The sequence below is a fragment of the Aotus nancymaae genome, unplaced genomic scaffold (assembly GCF_030222135.1).
Source record: "Aotus nancymaae isolate 86718 unplaced genomic scaffold, 86718_ANA_hifiasm-v0.15.2.pri h1tg000004l, whole genome shotgun sequence".
NCBI classification, from domain to species: Eukaryota; Metazoa; Chordata; class Mammalia; order Primates; family Aotidae; genus Aotus; species Aotus nancymaae.
The window spans coordinates 559,906-582,936 of record NW_026988415.1 but is presented as its reverse complement, the minus strand read 5'-3'; the positions used below and the strand labels follow the sequence as shown (position 1 = coordinate 582,936).

At 40.7% G+C, this 23,031-nt stretch overlaps 1 protein-coding gene across 1 annotated transcript in view; it reads left to right on the top strand.

Annotated features, from left to right (window-relative positions):
- MAMLD1 (mastermind like domain containing 1) overlaps nucleotides 1–23,031 on the top strand; it is a 91,737-nt gene that overhangs the window by 10,397 nt on the left and 58,309 nt on the right. The window contains 1 exon segment of the mRNA XM_012477340.3: nucleotides 15,654–15,812. Within this exon segment, the coding sequence (XP_012332763.2) occupies nucleotides 15,717–15,812 (96 nt within the window). The 5' untranslated portion in view covers nucleotides 15,654–15,716.

The following is a 23,031-nucleotide window of genomic DNA, read 5'->3' as shown; positions in this document are numbered from 1 at the left end:
ACCTCAGAACTTTCTTGGGAATGCCTGAACCACACGTGTCTCCTCATCCTCACCCCATCCAGGAAACAGAGGAAGAAGATATTAGGATGAGGGACAGAGTCAGGCATGTCCAGCAACTTACATGGAGTCACCAAGGGTACAGCTCAGAAGCAGTACAGAGCTTCGCTTCACAATGCAGCTCACCTTTGGACCTTCCAGGCTGAAGCCCAAAGTTGTTTCTGCCCCTTAGTTCATTTTTCCTCTGATTCGGTGAAGGTTGTGGGACTCAGACACCTTTGAGCTTCTAAAAAAGATTTCATCCTTTCGGGTTTGCTCCATCAATATCCACATACTCCCCTTCCTTTCTTGCCAGGTGCCTTTGATTTGGTTCCTCATTTCCTTCCTTTCATGCCTAGAGCCAGGTGACAGCAAGGTAGATCTAGCTCCAACTGGCACTTTGAGATGGGCATCAGGGATCCAGCAGGGTCCACTGGTCTGGGAGCAAAGGATCACATGCAAGAGGCTGTAGCTAATGCAGGGAGGGATAAACCAGTGATAACTCTGGGGTTACTGAGGTGCCTTCAGAGCCCAGGGCAGAGGGCCTTTGCTCTCTTTCATATCTTCTTCTGGGTATGGGTGGCTAAGGGCTCCCATGTGTGTACTTAGAGCCTGAGGTGGGAAAAGAGACTGCCCACAGACCTCTGTTTCTGTGACTAAGGTGTGAGTACACTTCTCACCCCACCCCACTCCCTGGGTCCACAGGAAACAAAGCCACCGAGCAACACATTTCCCTGGAACATCCATTTACTTGAGGATGCAGGTATTTTTTCCTATATTAAAGCAAACATGGATATAATATAAAATCAAGAGTTGAAGTCCCAAAGATTTATTTGACTGAACTCCAAATTACATGTGACAGATGGCTTTGACGTTCCTCTTTACCCCGGGATTGTGCATGGGTGAGAAACATTGCCGGGGCACTGGTTTCTTTTTATCAGAGGCATAGGCTTCCTGGGCAGGTGCTCATAAACATTGCCATGGAAAGATGGTACACATCCAGGCTTTGGGATTCAAAACTCCTGTTTCAGACAGAAAGGTCTGCCCAAGGGCTATTTCATAGGCCTGGATTCACCTAGAGGGAAAGAAGAAACAAAGCTGTGTCCACAGGCCAGTGTGCTGAGGTTGTGAGATACCTTTCAACTTGGACCAAAGTCAGTTTACAGGCAATGATCCCTCTCCAGTGTCTCCTCCATTGGCCCTGCTCCCTGGGTCCAACCAGTACCTGATGATGATTGTGGTGATGAGGGAGTAGGCAGCTACTGCACACCAGAGAAGCAGGCCTTTGTTAGGAAGTCTTGGCCGCTATCCCTCACCTGTCCCCTTTACGTTGGCTCCAGGGGTCACAAAGGGGGAAGGCATAAAATCAATAGGGTGGAGTCTTTAAAAGCCAAAGCAGCATTTTAAACTTTTTTTCTTTAGGGCTGAATGGGCAGCTTGTTTGAAGTTGGTAGATTTTGTGTTGCCAGTCCTATAACGAGATCTGAGCTTCCATCCTCCAGAGAGGCTGGAGATGCTGGGTCCATCTGGACGAGGGAGTTAGTGATGGCCTTAGCAGTATCAGAGGTCTCTTCATTTGGGTGCACTGTATATCATATGCCATTTTGTCTTTACTGGGATGTCTCTATACCCTTGCATTTGTATGAGGTCACACCTGAGGCCTCAGGCTTAGCCCCTGAAGCACCCAAGAAATATTTGGGTGGGAATTGTTTTTTTTTTTTAATAAGAAAGTCTATACAAACGTCAAAAGTTGATTGAAAAAAATCGTGCTACGCAGTAAGAAGAATTGATGTACCTGGATCTGGACTCTGAAATCCTTTTGAAATAGCAGTTAGTTTCTTGCTTGGGCAAAATTAAATTCACAGGAAGTTGCAAACACAGTAGAGAGGCCCCCCTCCCGTAGCTTACGTCTAGTTTTCCCAATGGTTACATCTCATATAACTATAGCACAATATCAAAACCAGGAAATTGATATTGGTGCCGGTTTCTGTATAAAATTTTTTAAAATTTATATGAAGCTTTTTCTATTCTAAAATATAAATTTTTGTATATAAATTTTGGATATAAATTTTCATGTCTCTGGGATAAATGCCCAGGGGTACAATTGCTGGGTCATGTGGAAGTTGCATGTTTAGTTGTGATACTGCCAAACTGATTTCCACCAGCAGTAAATGAGTGATCCAGTTTCTCCACTTTCTCACCATCATTTGATGTTGTCATTGTTTTTTAGCTTAGCCATTATGTTAAGTAGGTAGTGGTATCTCATTGTGGTTTTAAATTGTATTTCCCTAGTAGCTAATGATGTTGAATGTCTTTGCATGTTTTTATTTGTCATCTCTATATACTCTTCAGTGAAATTCAATGAAATGCCTCTTCATGTCTTTTGCCCATTTTCTTTTCTTTTCTTCTTTCTTTCTTTTTTTTATTTTTGACACTCTCACTCTTTTCACTTATAATAATGCCCACCAGCTGCATCCATGTTGATACAAAGGACACTCTCCTTTTCTTTTACAGCTGCATGATATTTCAGGGTGTATATGTACCACACTTTCTTTATCTAGTATATTGTTGATGGACATTTAGACTGATTCCATATCTATGCTATTGTGAATAGTGCTGTGGTGAACACATGCGTGCATGTGTCTTTATGGTAGAATGATTTATATTCCCTTGGGTATATACCCAATAATGGGATGGCTGGGTCAAATGTTAATACTGCTTTGAGTTCCTTGAGAAATCACTAAATTGCTTTTCTTCTGTAGATGTCTATTAGGTCATTTAGTTATACATTCCCACTAGCAGTGTATAAGTGTGTAGTAGTGTATAAGTGTCCCCCTTCTCCACAACCTGTTAGTTTTTGACATTTTAATAGCCATTAAATGTCTGGGGTGAGATGGTATCTCATTGTGATTTTGATTTGCGTCTCTATTACTGATGCTGAGCATTTTCTCATATGCTTGTTTGCCACATATATGACTTCTTTTGAAAATAATCTATTCATGTGCTTTGCCTACTTTTTAATGGAGTTATTTTTTGCTTATTGATTTAAGTTCCTTATAGATTCTAGATACTAGACCTTTGTTGGATGTATAGTTTGAGAATATTTTCTCCCATTTTGTAGGTTGTCTGTTTACTCTGTTGATAATTTCTTTCACTGTGCAGAAGTTCCTTAGTTTAATTAGGTCTCATTTGTCAATTTTGGGGTGTTTTTTGTTGTTGTTGCTATTGCTTTTGGCATCTTTGTCATAAAATCTTTGCCAGAGCCTATATCCACAATGATTTTCCTAAGTTATCTTCCAGGATTTTTATAGTTTGAGGTCTTACATTTAAGTCTTTAAACCACCTGGAGTTGATTTTTGTATATGGTGTAAGGAAGGGGCCAAGTTTCAGTCTTCTGCATATAGCTAGCCAGTTATCCCAGTACCATTTATTGAATATGAAGTTCTTTCTTCATTGCTTGTTGTCAACTTTGTTGAAGATCAGATGGTTGTAACTGTGCAGCATTATTTCTGGGCTCTCTAAACTCTTCCATTGGTCTATGTGTCTGTTATTATACCAGTACCTTGCTGTTTTGGGTACTGTAGCATTGCAGTATAGTTTGAAGTTGGGTAACATGATGCCTTCAGCTTTGTTCTTTTTGCTTAGGATTGCCTTGACTATTTCAGCTCTTTTTTGGTTTCATATGAATTAAAAAAAACTTTTTTCTAATTCTGTGAAGAATGTCATCTTTAGTTTGATAGGAATAGCATTGAATCTGTAAATTGTTTCAGGCAACATGGCCATTTTAATAATATTGATTCTTTCTATCCATGAGCATGGAATGTTTTTCCATTTGTTTGTGTCATTTCTGATTTATTTGAGCAGTGTTTTGTAACTCTCCTTGTAGAGATATTTCGCCTCCTTGGTTAGCCATATTCCCAGCAATTTTACTCTTTTTGTAGCTATTGTGAATGGGATTGCATTCTTAATTGGCTCTCAGCTTGGATGTTGTTGTAGTATAGGAATGCTACTAATTTTTGAACATTGATTTTGTATTTCGAAACTTTGCTGAAGTTCTTTATCAGATCAGGTAACTTTTGGGCAAGAATATGGGATTTTCTAGGAGTAGAATCATATCATCTGCAAATGGATAGTTTGGCTTCCTCTTTTCCTGTTTGGATGCCCTTTATGTATTTCTCTCGCCTGATTGCTCTAGACAGGACTTCCAATACTATGTTGAATAGGAGTGGTAAGAGAGAGCATCATTTTCTTGTCCCAATTTTTATGGGGACTACTTCCAGCTTCTGCCCATTTAGTATGATGTTGGCTGTAGGCTTATTATAGATGGCTCTTATTACTTTGAAATATGTTCCTTCAATGCCTAGTTTGCTGAGGGTTTTTAACATGAAGAGATATTGACTTTTATTGAAAGCCTTTTTTATATCTATTGAGATGATCATGTGGGTTTTGTTTGTGGGATGAATCACAGTTATTGATTTGCATATGTTGAACCGACTTGCATCACAAAGATAAAACCTACTTGATCATGATGAATTAGCTTTTTGATGTCCTGCTGGATTCAGTTTATGAGTATTTTGAAGATTTTTGTGTCTATATTCATCATAAACAGATCTTTCTAACTTTTTGATGTGGACTAAATAGTGCTATAAAATTCCCTCTTAACACTGCTTTAGCCGTGTCCCAGAGATTCTGGTATGTTGTATCTTTGTTCTCCTTAGTTTCAAATTGATTTCTTCCTTAATTTCATTATTTACTCAGAAGTCATTTAGGAGGACATTGTTCAATTTCCATGTAATTGTATGGTTTTGAGCAACTTTTAGTATTGATTCCTATTTTTATTGCACTGTGATCCAAGAATATGGTTGGTATGATTTCAGTTTTTTTAAATTTCCTGAGGATTGTTTTATGTCTGATTGTGTGGTTGGTTTTAGAGTATGTGCCATGTGCAGATGATAAGAATGTGTATTCTGTTGTTTTGGGGTGGAGAGTTATGTAGATATCTATTAGGTCCAGTTGGTCAAGTTCTGAGTTCAGGTCCTAAATATCTTTGTTAGTTTTCTGCCCCAATGATCTAATATTGTCCGTGGAGGGTGGAAGTCTCCCACTATTATTGTGTGGTTATCTAAGTTTCTTTGGAGGTCTCTAAGAACTTGCTTTATGAATCTGATGCTCCTGTGTTGGGTGCATATGTATTTACGATAGTTAGGTCTTGTTGAATTGAACCCTTTACCATTATGTAATGCTCTTGTCTTCTCTTATCTTTGTTGGTTTAAAGTCTGTTTCATCTGAAATAAGAATGGAAACCCCTGCTTTTATTGTGTTTTTTGGTTTGCTTGGTAGATTTTTCTCAATCACTTTACTTTGAGCCTGTGGATGTCACTGCATGTGAGCTGAGTCTCATGAAGATAGCATACCATTGGGTCTCACTTCTTTACCTAACTTGGCACTCTGTGGCTTTTAATTGGGGCATGTAGCTTATTTACATTCAAGGCTAGTATTGACAGTGGATTTGATCCTGTCATCCTGTTGTTTACTGGTTATTACGCATATTTGTTTGTGTGGTTGCTTTATAGTGTCACTGGTCTATGTACTTAAGTGTGTTTTTGTAATGGCTGGTAACAGTCTTTCCTTTTCATATTTAGCACTCCTTTCAGGACCTCTTGTAAGGCAGGTCTGTTGTTAATGAATTCCCTTCATATTTGCTAGTCTGAGAAGGATCTTATTTCTCCTTCACATATGAAGCTTAGTTTGGCTATAAATAAAATTCTTGGTTGTAAATTATTTTCTTTAAGAATGCTGGAAATAGGCTCCCAATCTTTTCTAGCATGTAGGGTTTCTGAGGAATGGTCTGCTGTTAGCCTGATGGGGTTTCCTTTTTAGGTGACATGCCCCTTCTCTCTATCTGCCTTTAACATGTTTTTGTTTTTTGTTTTTCTATCTTGGAGAATGTGATGACTATATATCTTGGATATGGTCTTCTTGTGTAATATTTTCAGGGGTTCTCTGCATTTCCTGAATGTGAATGCTGGCCTGTCTAGGTAGGTTGGGGAAATTTTTGCGGACAATATCCTGAAATATGTTTTCCAAGTTGTTTACTTTCTCTCCTCCTCTTTCAGGGATGCCAGTGAGTCATAGATGTGATCTCTTTAAATAATCCCATATTTCTCAGAGGTTTTGGTCATTCTTCTTTATTGCTTTTTCTTTATTTTTGTCTGAGCTATATCGAAGAGCCAGAGCCAGTCTTCAAGCTCTGAGATTCTTTCCTCTACTGTTAATACTTTTGGTTGTATGCCAAAATTTTTGAAGTGACTTTTTCAGCTCTCTCAGATCAGTTTGGCTCTTTCTTAAGATGGCCATTTCGTCTTTCATCTCCTGTATTGTTTTATTGTCCTCAGAATCCTTGGATTGGGTTTTGACTTTCTCCTTAAGCTTGGTGATCTTCATTCTTCTCCAGATTCTGAATTCTATTTCTGTCATTTCAGCCTGGTAAAGAACCATTATGGGGAAGTAGTGTGTACATTTGGAGGTAAGAAGACACTGGCTTTTTGAGTTGCCAGAGTTCTTGGCCTATTTCTTTCTCATCTTTGGGGGCTGAAATTCTTTCAGTCTTTGAAGTTGTATTCTTTTGCATATTTTTTTTCTTTTTTGATGTCCTTGGGGTTTTGATTGTGATATAAGGTGGGTTCAGTTGGCTAGCTTTGTTTCTGGGAGATTTTTGTGTGGTAAAGCTCAGTTCAGGACTTCTGGGCTGTATGTTCTAACTCTGGGGAGCTGGTATCAGGTCCTCAGGTTTGTTCTCTGGCCCTTCAAGGTTAGAAACATGCTGTGCTGAAGGGGCTGAGGTGTTCCCAGACTGCTGGTCACAACACTCCAATGGATGGTGGCAGCCAAAGCACTCCATCAGGCAGTAGCAACAGGATCCATGCTCGTTCACCTGTGCCAGCAACAGTAGCAGAATGGCAGGGTGCACGTTCTTTGGCTGGGATGGGTGCTGGCAGGGGCAGGTGTTGCCAGCTTCCATGCAGGCATTCACAGTGTCAGCAATGGCAGTGTGGCATGGGGGCAACTACTTCTCCTTTTTCAAGATGTGCACATTTTATTTTATGTTCTTGCCTTATTTATGTTCTTGCCTAATACCAGCTAGAGCTTCTAGTATTATGTTGAATAGCAGTGTCAAGAGCAGATAACCCTGCCTTGTTGTCACTCTTAGAGGGAAAGCAATCAATCTTTAACCAGTAAGTGTGATGTTAGCTGTAGATTTATTGTAGATATTCTTTATCAAGTTAAGGACATTCCCCTCTATTCTTGGTTTTTATCATGAATGAGTGTTGAATTTTGTCAAAGACTTTTTCTGCATCATGTGATAGGATCATATGATTTTAATTATTGTTTGAGATGATGTAGATTCACATCAAGTTGTAAGAATACAGATAAGATGCTACGTACTCTTCAGCCATATTCCCCTAATAACATCTTGTGAAATGATAATGCAATATCACAAATGGGATATTGACACTGATACAGTCAAAATACCAAACATTTCAAAAACCATGTGTATCTCTGAAGTTGCCCATGTATAGACACATCTACTTCCCTTCCATACCCACTCTCTCCTTAATCCCTGGAAACCACTAATCAGTTCTCCATTTCTGTAGTTTTGTTATTTTAAGAATGTTATATAAATAGAATAATATAGTATGGAACCTTTAGGGATTGTGTTTTTTTTTTCACTCACCATCATTCTCTGCAGATTCATCCAGGCCATTGCTTGTATCAACTGTGTATTTCTTTGTATCACTGAGTAGTCTTCCATAGTATACATGTATCATCATTGAAGCATTACTGAGTTGTTTCCAGTTTTTTACTATTATGAATAAAGCTACCACAAACACTTGTGTGCAAGTTTTGTGTAAACATAAGTCTTTATTCCTCTGGGATGAATTCCCAGGAGTGCAATTACTGGGTCATATAGTTGTTGAATATTTAGTTTTTAAAGAAACTGTCAAACTGTTTTCCAATGTGACTGTACCATTTACATTCCCATCAGCAATGTTGTTATGAGTGATCCAGTTTCTCTGCATTCTTACCAGCATTTGGTGTTGTCACTATATTTTTAGAAAGATGAAATTCACATAACAATCTAGTGGTATTTAGTACATTCATAATGTTATGCAACCATCACCTCTATCTAATTTCTAAATATTTACATCACCCTAAAATAAAACCTCATACTGATTAAGCAGCTAGTCCTCATTCTTCCCCTCCCCTCAGTTCGTGGCAACCACCAATCTGCTTTATCTCTATGGATTTACCTATTCCAGACATTTTATATAAATGGAATCGTACAATATGTAACCCGTCATGATTGGCTTCTTTCAGTTAGCTTAATGTTTTCAAGGTTCATTCACGTTTCAGCATGTTATCAGTACTTCATTCCCTTTATGGCTGAATAATATTCCACTGTGTGGACATACCAAAATTTTGCCTGTCCTCTTATCAATTGATGTACATTTGGGATTTTTCCACTTTTGGTGCTGCTAAGAACATTTGTGCAAAAGTATTTATTTGAGTCCTTGTTTTCATTTCTTTTGGGTATATACCTAGGAGTAGAATTGTAGGATCAAATGGTAATTCTATGTTTAATTTTTTTTTTTTTTTTTAAAGACCAGGTTTCACCATGTTGGTCAGGCTGGTCTTGAACTCCCAACCTCAGGCGATCCGCCCGCCTTGACCTCTAAAGTGCTTGGATTACAAGCGTGAGCCACCACGGCCGGCCTCTATGTTTAATTTTTTGAGAAACTATCAAACTGTTTTTGATAGCAGATGAGACATTTTAAATTCCCACCAGCAATGTATGAGGGTTCCAACTTTTTCACCTTCTCACTAACACTTGTTATTTTCCTTTTTTTCAGTTATAGCCATTCTAGTGGGTGGGAAGTGGTATGCTATGGTTTTGGTTGTCATTTTTCTGATGACTAATAATGTTGAACGTCGTTACATATGCTTGTTGGCCATTTATATATCTTCTTTGGGAATATGTCTATTCAAGTCCTTTGCCTGTTTGTTTTTATTGTGTAGTTTGTATTTTTTATATTATAGGTGTTACTTATGTATTCTAGATATTAGGTTTTAATTAGCCATATGATTTGTAAATGTTTTCTCCCATTCCCTAGGTCTTTTCACTTTCTTGATAACATCCTTTGATGCCCAAAAGTTTTCATGAAGTCCAATTTATCTATTTTGTTGTTGTTGTTCATGTTCTTAGTGTCATAGTTAAGATTCCATTGAGAAATCCAAGATCATGAAGTATTACTTCTATGTTTTCTTCTAAGAGTTTTACGGTTTTAACTCCTATGTTTACGTTGTTGATCAATTTTTATATATGATATGAGATAGGGGTCCAACTTCATTCTTTTGCATGTAGATATCCAGTTGTCACACTACCAATTGTTGAAGATTATTCTTTGCCCATTGAGTGGTGTTGGCAAATCAATTGGCTGTAGATTTATGAGTTTATGGGCAGGGCATGGTGGCTCGCGCCTGTAATCCCAGCACTTTGGGAGGCCGAGGTGGGTGGATCACTTGAGGTCAGGAGTTCCAGACCAACCTGGCCAATGTGACAAAACCTTGTCTCTAGCAAAAACACGAAAATTAGCCAGGCATGGTGGTGGGCACCTGTAATTCCAGCTACTCAGGAAGCTGAGGCAGGAGAATTGCTTGGACCTGTGAGGCAGAGGTTGTAGTGAGCTGAGATCACACCATTGCACTCCAGCCCGGGCTACAAAGTGAGACTCCATCTCAAAAAAAAAGAAAAGATTTATGGGTTTATTTCTGAATTCTCAAGTTTATTTCATTGGTCTGTATGTCTATATTGATACTAATGCTACATTGTTTTGCTTACTATTGCTTTGTAGTAAGTCTTAAAATCAGGAAGTGAATCCTCCAACTTTGTTTTTCTTTTTTCAGTATTGTTTTGAGGTGATTACATGAGTTTCATTCTTTGCCTGTTAACATAGCATATTATGGTAATATGGTAGTAAGTATGATTAACGTGGATTGGCTTTTGCATATTGAACTAGCCTTGTACCCCAGGAATAAACTCAACTTGATCACAGTGTATAAATCTTTTTTATAAAATGCTGAAACTTTCTTAAGGATTTTTGTGTCTGTATTCATGGGAAATATTGGTCTGCAGGGGTTTTGTTTCTTACTGGTACAGTGTTTGTCTTTGCTGTCAAGGTGTTCCCTCTTCTCTTTTCTGTAGGATATTATGTAGAATTGGTGCTAATTCTTCTTTAAACAACTAATATAATTCTTCAGTGAGGTCATCTGAGCTTAAAGTTTTCATTTCAGATTTTTAAATTATGAATTCGATTTCTTTCATAATTATACAGCCATTCAGATTATTTCATATTGGGTAAATTTTGGCAGTTTGCACTTTTATAATGATTGGTGCATTTCATCTAAGTTTCCAAATTTATATGTGTATTCATAGTAGTCCCTTATTATCCTTTTCATGTCTGCAGTCTATAGTAATATCTCCTTTTTCATTCAGAATATTTGTACATTTTATTATTAATATTAAAAATAATATTTTTTGTTAAATTTTAAAGCTAGAGATTTATACATTTTATTAACAAAGTAGATTTTTATTGGTTTTCTCTATTGGTTTCCTCTCTTCAATATTATTATCTTTATTGATGCAAATATTTGTACATCTTTACAGGGTGCATATGATATTTTGTGAAATGTGTAGACTGTGTGAGTATCAAGTTAGGGTACTTGGAGTGTCCATTATCTCTAGCATTTATCATTTCTATGTGTTTGGAACATTGCAAGTCCTCTCTTCTAGCTATTTTGAAATATTCAATACATTGCTGTTAACTATAGTCGCCATATACTCTGCTGTCAAACTGTTTTCAGTATTATTGATTTTGATTCTTTATTATTTTACTTCTGCTTGCTTTGGGCTTACTTTACTTTTATTTTTCTAGTTCCTTAAGTGGAAGTTGAGATTATTAATTTTTTGTTTGTTTGTTTCCACTCTAAAGATTTTTATTTTTTCCTCAAAGTTTTATAGTTTTACATTTACGACCACGTACCTTTTCCTTTTTTTAAATTGTATTTGGGCTCTGGGGTACATGTGCACGTCCTGCATCCTGCAGAATTGTTGCATAGGTACATACATGCCACGGTGGTTTGACGTCTGTATCCCCTCCCCACCATCGCCTATGTCAGGCATTTCTCCCGGTGTTATCCCTGCCCCTCCTCCCCGCCCCCCCCCGCCGCTGTCTCCCCTCCCCTCAACCCCTCCACCCCTCCACCTAGCCCTGTGAGTGTTGTTCCCTTCCCTGTGCCCAAGTGTTCTCATTGTTCATCAGCCGCCTATGAGTGAAAACACGTAGTGTTTGGTTTTCTGTTCTTGTGTCTGTTTGCTAAGAATGATGGTTTCTAGATTCATCCATGACTCTACAAAGGACACGAACTCATCTTTTTTTATGGCTGCATAGTATTCCACGGTGTATATGTGCCACAATTTTTTTTGTCCAGTCTATCATTGATGGGCATTTGGGTTGGTTCCAGGTCTTTGCTAACGTAAACAGTGCTGCAATGAACATATGTGTGCATGTGTCTTTATGATAGAATGATTTATAATCCTTTGGGTGTATACCCAGTAATAGTATTGCTGGGTCAAATGATATTTCTTTTTCTAGATCCCTGAGGAATTGCCACACTGTCTTCCACAATGGTTGAACTAATTTACACTCCCACCAACAGTGTAAAAGTGTTCCTTTTTCTCCATATCCTCTCCAGCATCTGTTGTCTCCAGATTTTTTAATGATCGCCATTCTAACTGGCGTGAGATGGTATCTCAATGTAGTTTTGATTTGTATTTCTCTAATGACCAATGATGATGAGCATTTTTTCATGTTTTCAATGTAGTTTTTATTTAAGATCTCTTTAACCCATGAATTTTTTTTTTAAAGTATGCCTTTTAATTTCTAAGTGTTTGTAGATTTTCATGTTGTCTTTCTGTTATTGTTTTCTAATTTGATTCCATCATAGAGAAAACATCATGTATTATTTCAATTCTTTTAATATTTTGTGGATTGTTTTTATGATCCAGAATATGTCTATATTGGCATATATTCCTTGGGTGTTTGAAATAATGTAAATTATATTCTTTCCTGTGGAGCATTCTATACATTTCATTTAGGCCTTATTGAAACCTGTTGTTGGATTCTTCTGCATCTTGCTGATTCTCTGTATAGTTGTTCTATCAATTGTTCAGAGAGGGTGTTGAAGTCTCCAACTATAAATGTGAATTTTTCTATTTCTCCATTCGGTTCTAATAATGTTTGCTTCCTATATTTGCAGCTTTTCTGTTTAAAGCATACACATTTAGGAGTGGTATGTCTTATTGGTGGATTGACACTTTCAGCATTATGTAATGTCCCTATCTGTCCCTGGTATTTTTTGTTGTTGTTTTTGCTCTGAAGTCTACTTTATCTGATATCACTAGAGCCACCTGTGTTACCTTTTAAAATTAATATTTGCATGGTGTATCTTTTTCCATCATTTTACTTTCAACCTTTCTAAATCATTATATCTGAGGTGAACATCTTGCAACAGCCTATCATTGGATTCTGTTTTCTTCTTTGCCAATCTCTGTCTTTTAATTGGTATGTTTAGACCATTTTCATTTATTGTACTTATTGATAATGCTTAATTTTGCCAATTTACTTTTGTTTTCTCTTTGTTCTATGGTTTTTATTTTTCTATTTTCTTTTTTCTGACTTCCTGTGGGCTACTCGAACAATGTTTAAAATTCCATTTGTTTCATTTATAGCATTTTTGAATCTATCTTTTTGTACAGCATTTTTAGGGGTTGCTCTAGATATTACATTATATGTGCATAACTTATAATAATCTACTGGTGTCAACATTTTGCCAGTTTCAATGAAACCCTACATCTCTTTTCACCCCTTTATTCTCCTCTTTATAATGTGGTTGTGTTAAATATTCCTTCCACATACTTTACAGACACATCAGGCAATGTTATAATTGATGTTTTAAGCTTCAAACGTAATTTGGAAAAGTTAAGAAGAGAAGGAAAGTCCATTATGTTTACCCATAATTTTTTCTCTTTCCATTGGTCTTTACTCCTTTCTAATGTTCAATATTCTTTCTTTTATCATTCCTTTCTCCATAGAGAATTTTCTTTAGATAGTCTCTTAGTAGAGGTATGTTGTTGACTAATTTTACTAGTGTCTCTTAATCTGAGAATGTCTTGATCTTCCTTTCATATCTGAAGCATATTTTCACTGAATATAGGATTCTGGGTTGACAGTTTTCTTTATTCAGCACTTGAAAAATATTATGTCACTTCCTTCTGGAATCCATGGCTTCTGACCAAAAATTCACTCTTATTCAAATTGTTTTTCTTCTATAGGTATCATTTCTGTTTCACTGCATTCAAAGCTTTTCTCTTCATGTTTCAGAAGTTTTGTTATTACAGGTCTTGGAGTGGATTTCTTTACATTTATACTGTTTGAGGTTCACTCAGCTTCTTAAATTTACAGATTTATGTCTTTTGCCAGATTTTGGGGAGTTTTCAGCCATTATTTCTTGGAATACTTTAGCCTAATTCTCTTTCTCTTCTCCTTCTGGAATTCCGGTGACATGAAAGTTGGATCTTTTGTTTATAATCCTATGTGTCCCTGAGTCTATTTTTTTTTCTAGGATATTTTCTCTCTGTTGTTCAGATTGATCATTTCTATTGTTCTACCTTAATTCTTTCCTCTGTTCTTACCATTCTCCTCTTGATTCTATTCATTGAATTTGTTTGCATTATTGTATTTTTCAGTTCTAAAATTTCCATTTGCTTCTTCTTTATATGTTCTGTTTCTTTGTTGAAAATTCTGATTTATTTGCTGAGACTTTCTGTATTTTTTTCATTTGTTTCCAAGCATGGTTGCAATTGTTGTTTGAAGCACTTTAATGATTACTGCTTTAAAATCCTTGTCAGGCTGTTCTGACATCTGTGTCATCTTTCTGTTGGCATCTGCCGATAGTATTTTCCATTCTGTTTGATATCTTACTGGTTCCTGGTATGACAAGTGCTTTGCTACTGAAACTTGGGCATTTTGGATATTACATTATAAGACTGGATCTTATTTAAAATCTGTTTTAGCTGACTTCTTCTGACACTGCTCTGGCAGGGAAAGGGGCACCATCTTATTCTTCATTGACATCAGGGAGGGTGGTGCTCTTCATTACTGCTGGGCAGGGGTGAGGATTCCAGCTCCCCACTAGGCTTTTACTGATACTACTCTAGTGGGGATGGGGAAGGGCACCTCATTACTGCTATGTGGAGGTGGAGTCGAGGCTCCTCATTTGGCTTTTGCTGATGGAATATAATGGGACTGCATTTTCTTCTATGGTGTTTGGCTAGAGTAGAGCAGTTATTGTCTAAAAGTTTTCTGTCTTGCTAGGCTACCCGTTTCTTAGTCCATTGGCTAGAAAGAGTAGGCTTTTGTTGGGATTTGTTTGTCAGTGTTCATAAGCATTCTGGGTTTCTGACTTCTTCAGCTCCAAGTCTGGTATATATGAGGCAAAAAGTAAATCCAGAATACTCGCCACTGCATCATTGCTCAGGTCCCAAGATCCCTAACCAGTATACCTTTTTCTTTCCACCTTTTGGTGTCTTATTATGTTTGTTTTATATGTAATGTCCAGAGGTTTTAGTGATATTCAGTGAGAGAATGGGGAAAAGTACTTCTTCATATTTCCAGAGGCAGAGGTTTAGACACTGAGATTTTAGAGCCTGATACTGTACTGCCAAGGAGGTTTATGGGAAGTAGAGCTGTCCTCACATATTAATGTCTTAGCAGAGCTTTTATTTCATGTCTACATCATGAAAGACAAAAAGAAATGAAACTTTACCTGGGTTTACATATATCTACTTATCCATCATGGAGGAGTAGCCATGATCATAGCCTGCTCAGTCAGTTTCCTATAAATCGGTGCACCAGAGTTTCCTGAGCCCCTTTCAACATTCATTGCTTCCATCCTATGTTTATCAGTCTTTGAACTGTTAGTCAGCTCACTTGGCTGTATCCTAACAGTGCCACAGTTGGTGGCTGCTGCTTCTGTGAACCGTAAGGCATACTCTAGTAGAGCTGAAGAGGCCCTAAGCCATCACCTAATTTAGCCACCATGTTTTCATATAAGGAAACTGCATCTCAGAGAACAGAGGAGACTTTCCCTGGATCCCACTGTATATTACACAAAAGCAAATCCAGACCTAGGACACAGATTCCATGCCTGTAAGCCCAATGTTATATTAGTTGCATCAAGCTGCTCCTCCATCCACACCTCTGCCTTCCAGTGAACTTTGTTCTGCCTCTGGTCAAGGACTGCGATTTTATTCCAGCCAACTGTCTCACAGAAATGCCCCCTAACCTTGGGGGTGGGAGTACTCAATGAGGGTGGTGGGTGGGAAGAGGGGAAAAGGAATGTGGCTGACTCCACACAGACCTGTCTTCAGAGTGATTCATGGGGTCAGTGGTCTCATCTTCATATCTGAAAGACAGTGTACTTTTTGTCTCCCTAAGCCCTGTGTCTAGGTCGTTTGGGAAACGCCTTGGAGAGTCAAGAATAAAATTGCAGGTCAAACAATGGATGACTGGAAAAGTCGACTTGTAATCAAGAGCATGCTTCCCCATTTCGCCATGGTGGGAAATCGTCAGGAGCCCAGAAAGCTCCAGGAATCGGTCAGACAATGGGCTATGGGGGGAGGGGGGTGTTGAATGCTTCTAATCTTAAACTTGAACGTAAGATGTGTTATTGAAGTTTTCTGTGTAAACTTGGTGGCAGGAATCCAACCCAAAATATAAGGAACTCAAATCTGATCCAGAAGAGATATAGGAGATGAGCTGATCCCACCCCTTGTAGGTTTCTAGAAGAACTAGAAATACAGTCTAAGGCTACATCTGGATTCCCCGTCTAGTGATCACTGCACTGCACCCATTCAATAAAAAAAATAAGGAAAGATGAGAGAGGAAAGAAGATTTTGCTTTTTCTCCTGATAGAAGCCACTCAGAATGGCAAGCCCTAGATATATTGCATGAGCTTCCTAGAATGACTAAGAACAAAAAGCTAGTGAGTAGGACGCAGAAAGGGCTTCCCATTCAACTTTCTGGCCCTGTTGTCCTTTTAAAAACTCTTCTGACACACTTTTACTGTCTTCTCAGGGAACTCAGACATCATCCAAGTGTTCTGAAACTCAGGACTAGGGATTCCAGGGGTAGTTCTAGGAGCAGGATGATGATAGAAGGGACTATGAGAGCCATTGGCTAGTTTAATTTGACAACAAAAGCCTGCAACACCACCAGTCTGCCAAGATTAGCTCTGTTAGCAGGAGTTGCAGCAAACACAATAGCTGTTATCTCAGGGTATTAGGGCCACAGAGGAGTGGCTTGCTTAATCTCTTAAATTAATAGAGCAGAGAGGAAATGGCTCTTATAGAGCCGTGGGTCTGCTTCCTTCCTTTTCATAGAACTGGAAGCCCTGGGCTCTGAGGTAATGCCACTTCACATAACTAGAGGGCCTGTCTCTTCCAATTCCCAGGGCAATCCACTTTCAGCAACTCAGCTTTCTATTTGTTTTTAAATTTTATTTTAAAATTCTGATACAATTCCACAGATGTAGAAGGGCGTGATTGAAATCTTATCTCCTTTTTTCTTCATTGCCAGCCACCAACAACGTATTGAGAATATGCTGTCAAGTTAAGCATATAGACATTGACAAAACTTTGTTTACTGGAGTCCCCAGCTCTCACAGAGACTGCAGTCAGGTGGATGGCAGAGATGGAGACATTACTTAGTCAACAGCCAGTCCAAGTTGCCAGACCTTAGGCCTCTTCTAGAAAGGAATATCTAACCTCCTTCCCAATTACCCTTTATATTTCTTGCTTCTTGTTTATGATCAACAATTGAGTCAGTAAAGAAAAACTTCATAATGCTCCCAGAGTCCACGATCAGTTTTAGTTTGACTTTACATTTCTCTTTTGTTTCCCACTTGTTTCCATTCACTTGGGCCAAATTCTAGGAGAAAGTGTTGATGGACTGTGGATACAGGGGTCCTCTTCCCCTTCTCCCCAACTCCATCAACACTCTTAAAAAGTGTGACCAGTACATGACTTCCTTGGTTTTGATCAGTGTATAGCTGAGTGCACATATTCCAGGGAGGGTTGTCCTGAGAACAGGTCCTTGGAGCAGCCATCTGTGCTTTTACTCTGGAGAAGCTGTCATTGCTTACATCATTTCCGGGCTTGGCTTCTCTTTGCAGATGGCCTTTAGGGCCCTTTGTAAGCTTTGCCAAATATTCACATTCATTGCTTTAGGGTCACACTTTGAATTTGATCAAGATCAGCCCTCTGCCTCCTCTATGCCACACCTCATTCTCTGAAAGAGTTCTCTGTGGAGTTCTGAATGTCTTGACTATTTCTAAAACTTCAAGCTGTCCTAGAACACCAAGAATTCACCCCAGTTGAGGAGATAAAAGAATTTTTAAAATTTGCCTCAGGATCCAAAAGCACCTCTCTCAGATGGTCTTCTTCACAGTTGAAACAGCATTGGACAACATTGAGAGAACCCACTTCTTTGACTGGATGTGACAGGTGCTGCTGTAGGGGATCCCTGTAGCCTCAGGAAGATACCCAGTGCTAACATGAAACTCTGCTGCACATGCTGAGGATCTCAGAATCTGAGTCTTTATGGACTAAGGTTGACCAAATAAAAGTAGAATGGGCTGTGAGTTCACCAGAAAACCTGCTGTCTAAACAAGTTATTGCTAGGCCTGGAAAGTGAGTAGTGGAAGGAGGTCCTTTGCAGAAGCTGGGCTTGCATTTACAGAGTGTAGCCTTAGCTGGATCTCAGATGTTTCCCTTGTTTGCTCTCCTTCTGACACTGCATAACACCCAGGGATGATACCCTGAACCCTAGTCGCAGGAAACCGTGTGCATCTGGAAGCATGTTTCTTGCACCACTCTCACTCATCCTGAAAGCATTGCTAACAGAGATTTGCTTCAGGCATTCAGCTTAACTGGTTCTCTTGTTCTTTCCCAGAAAAGAAACAAACAAAAAACATATTTCAAATAAATCTTGAAATAAAATGATATCAGTCCCAGAGGAGAGCTCTCCTTAAGCAGTCCTTGAATTTACATGGAAACAATTGTGAGCTCCCTGGAAGGAAAACGTGCGTCTCATGTGACACTTGTTCTTGGCCTAAGACTAGGGCTCAAAACACCTGGGTTCTAGTCTTGTAGTTACTCCTCACTAGCTATGGGGCTTTGTCCATCCTTTGCCCTCTCTGAGAACAAAGTTCAAATGAACCAAGAGTAAGACTAACCAACTTTAATTGAGCATTGACTAGGTCTAGGCACTTTGCTAAGCATTTGTGGGACAATATCTCCTATAATTGTCATGATAACCTTGGGAAGAAGAAGCTATTAATATCTCCAGGAAACCGAGGCTCAGAGAGGTTAAGCAATTTGACTAAAGTCACAGATAAAAGAAGTGACAAACTCAGAGGCCAGTGTCATTACCACTGTACCCTAATGTCCATTGAAAACCACTAAGTGCTGAACACATATCAGGCAGGGGCCATCATCATAAGAAATCTTAGTAATGCAAGTACCTTTTCAGCATCTGTTCATTCATTTAATAGTGTAACTGCTCAATGACTCTGGCAATCTGGGAACAGAAAAGTTTGACCTTTTGAACATATGGGCGACTACCCAAGGTTAATAAGGCATCCAGTCTCTGCAGTTAGTGTATGGAGTTTTAACAGGAGGCAGAACATTCAGTCCTTCCCTTTGAAGTTACGATCTCGATTCTTTCCATCGATTGGTAGGTCGAAGGATTGCTAATGTGAGAATCTAGAAGGCATTAGCACTCCAATTTGCAAGTGTTCCAGAGCCTGCATGGAGTTGAGACTCAGTGTGCATGTCACATGCCATCTCTGTCTCAGTCTACACCCCACTGTAAGTGGCAGTTTCCTCCAGCTCGGAGCAGGCACCTATTCCCTTCATAAGGCAGCTCCTAGACAAAATGCCCTTCATACAAAGGGCATGAAATGTACAGTTGGAGGAAGGGGACACAGTGCTCTTTGCACATCTTCTGTGTTCAGCCATTTAATGTTAAGAAGTGACTCCCCGTAGAGATTACAGTGGGATGCTGTGCCCAGTATGTCTTCTGAGCTTCCCAACCAGTCAGTGGCTGAGCAGGGTGGGCGGATTACTATTATTCTCCTTCTTTATGGATAAAGAGAATAAAGTCTGAGAAATTCAGTGACTTTCAGAAGGCTATCCAGAAGGTGGGGTCCTACATCAAGGGTCCTCATTTGGGTGGCCCCAAGTGCAGTGTGCTTTCCATCTATGGTATGACAAAAAAACAACCCCTCAGCCCACATCTTCATCACCTCTAAATGCAAGTAGGCCTGAAGAAGGGGGAGAGAGGAGCCCTCAGTGTAACAGGGTATGTGGGCATTTGGATGGCTACAAAAATACTGGCCCCATTCTATCAGTCCCTTTTCTGTAGACTGGTGACCTTAGACATACCCAGTAGGAGGAGCTCCAGTCACCTCCTCCCTTGGTGTGTGTGTGATGGGGTTAAAGATTTCTGCCCATCAGCTTGGGAGGCTGCAAAAGAAAAGTGCTGGACTCAGGAAGGAGATCTCAGACTTGATCCAGGGTTGGAACAAACTGGATCAAGTTTATTTGTGAGATTTTGAGCAGGTTTCTTTCTTCTTGAGGTCAGAGGGCATGGGTGTGAGCTCTAAGGGTCTGTCTATCTCTGGCCTCCTGCCACATTTCCAAGGTCCCTTCTGTGTGGCCAGCCCTGTGCTAGACCTTGAGCTCTAGGAGCTCATAGTCTAGGAGCAAAATTCCAGGTTTCCTCCACTGGGAACAAATCTATCTCACTCTGTAGTTCTTGGCGAAACCTGGAGACAAGTGGTTGAGCGTCTCTCTTGTGCAAGGTACTTTGCACACATTAGCTCATTTGCTCCTGTGTCACAGAGACTGATATTTCCACTTCCCCAGGGAGGAGACTGATGCTCAGAAAGGATGGAGACTTTCCCAATGTCACACAGGCAGGTAGTTGTAAATTCAGATCTCAAATGCAGGTGCCTTGCCTCCAGAGCTTTTCCTACCCTGATGCTTTCCATTCCCAGATTAGAAGCTCGGGTAGCTCTGGGGCTTTCTGCAGGCCAGGCACTGTTCTCAGACAACCCATAAACAGGTAAAGAGTAGAAGCACATTTACTTCATTCCAGTGGCTCCTTTGAACCTTCCAATCAGCGTTGTCCACTGCCAAGCCTGGCAGAAAGCCAGGCTGCTTAAAAACCCCATGCAGGGGCAGCCAGTTGGGAACAGAGAGAGTTGTCAAAAGAGCTCCCTTAGAAGTCTCAAGACAAAACCCAGGTTCAGAGCTTTGAGTCTTTGCCAGCATCCCCTGCTTCATTCAGGCTGAAGGTACAGCACAGGTGCAAGTCTGGCCCCAAGAGAGGGGAGCTCATGTGTATGGGCCCCTTCCAAGCCCCAGGTGACCCCAGGGGCCAGTTCATCTGGAGGCAACTGTCCCTGCCACTTACTGAGAACTTTCATGAGCCTCTGGGCCTCAGTCTCCACATCAGTAAAGTGGGGTTAATAACTCTGCTCTCTGCCTACATCACTGTTTTGGGGATGGTGATGAACAACTTATGGGTGTGCACATGTTTCCAACAACGCAGAGCATGGTTCTAAACCACACACTGCTGTGAGCACTTTTTTTTAATGATCAGAGGTTGGCATTAGCTCAGAGGTTTTTGCCATCAGAAGAGTGATGGGAAATGTGTGTCCTGACCCCTGAGGATCCCACAGTCTCATCAGCAGCCCCACTGCACTGAGGAGACCTGGCTCTGTAATGTAGCTGTGAGCATTCTGGGTCAAGGGCAGCAGTGTGTGTGCGCCTCTCTACTTTGGGGATCCTCCCCATGGAGCATGCAGCTGCTCACTCCCTTTGCTCCCTCCTCCTTCTCCTGCAGTAAGGGTTCTTTCCTGTTCCAGACACCCAACTGGGGCAAGAGGCAAGGCAGAGGCCTTGCCTTCACACAGACCTTTTTCGCAAGAACTGAGCACTGCTCAGCTTGCAGGGCACCACTGGGCTTGGCATTTGGGTCCTGCCTGGGTAGCCCGGCTCAGTAAACCAGTGACCTGCAAATCACAGTCTGTTTGAAGGGAGGGTGCGGGTGAGGGGAGCTCCATTTTTCAGCTGGCTTCTGCAGGCACCTGGGAGCATGACACTGCCTATTTCTGAACTTTCAGGAGCCCGTGCTGGCCTCACCTGCATTCCTGCCTAGCTCTTTCCCATAGTTTCCTTGACATAAGGCCCAAGGTAACAGGTTTCTGGAGATGGAACTGCCCCAGGAAGGAGGGGGATGCCATTGGACTCCAGGGCAGAGTTGAGGCTCAGAAGTGTGTACATTTCTAGGGAGTATGCAGACCCAGGGGGCAGCCCTGTGGGTGTGGGCCTGGGGCTCCTCAAACTCTGGGCTGGGCTGTATAGGCTGAGGCCTCTTGCTTTTACTGACAATCCACAGCTGGAGAGCCTAATGTTTCTCTTTTTACAAATAGATATTTGGGTTATAAGCTACCCCTGGGGTGCCACATTCCAGACTTCTGGGGAGGAGGGACATGAACTTCTAAGATTTGGGCAACAGATTTTGATTTCTGCAGTTGGTATAGAATCATTTGTTGGAAACCTTCCTCCTCCCCTTTTGCTTTTCCTTTCCCTACCCTTCCTTCCTCCCTTTCTCTTCTCCTCATCTCCCTCCTCCCTTCTCACCAGATCTTCAGCCCCTAAATTCCAAAGTTAGAAAGGCAAGCGTGAGCCACCGGCCAGTGGATTTGACCACTGGGCCCCCAAACCCAAGGCCCAGGCATGTCTCTGCTGTCGTTGCCTCCCTCTCTCTTGCTCCGGGCCCCCTCAGCACAGGCCTGTCTTTGTCTGCCCCCCTCCGGTGCCCTGACCCTGGCAGTTCTTGCTCCTACACCCTTGGAGCTGCGGCTCAGTACATGGCATACAGTAACTTCTCAATAAGATGCAGCTGCTGTTCATCTTGGTCAGAAGGTCCCTTAGGAATCATCTAGGCCACCCACATTGCTGGACACAAGAGAAGGCCAGTGTCATACAGAGGGGAAGGGGTGCATCTAAAAAGTCACTGTCTCTAGGTCTTACGCTGGAAATGGGAAGAGAACAGAATTATTTGCAGAGTACCGTTTTCTCCAATGGTTCATTCACATCTGCAGATGCCAGCTGAGCCCTGTCATGAGGTTTTGGGGTCACCAAGATGAATAGGAAATGAGCTGGCCTTCAGAGAGTTACATGGTGGAGGTGGGAAATGCATAGGCCTAACATGGCAGCCTCAAGATTGGCCATAGCACCTAGGATGGGGATGGAAGGGGTAGAGGTGAGACTGTATTATCATACAGACCCTTGAGGGCCCGAGGGTGGAGGGTGTGCTTTAATCTACTAGACAATGCAAATTCTTCAACGATGTACAAGACTATAAGCAAGGCCCAAGGGACTCCTGGAAAGGATGACGTTTCTCTCCTCTCGCTGGAAGCTTCAGAGCACCTGCGAACAGGCGCATAATGAGAAGTGTCATTAGCGCAGGTGAGACAACATTTGGGACTGCTGCATCAGTTGCATGGTTTAGAAATGGTCACCTTATTTGCACTGTGGCGGAAACCTTTCAGTTTTTCTGCTCTGGAAAGATTGCCCACCCACTCTCCTGTGAACAGTGGGCCTACATGGCCCCCCGCAACGTGAGGAGGGCAATTTGGAAAGAAAGATGCTCAGCTCATGCTCGAGGTCAGGAGTTGGCAAACTATAGCCTGTGACCTAAATCCGGCACACAGGTTGTGTCGGTAAATAAAATTTTATTAGCA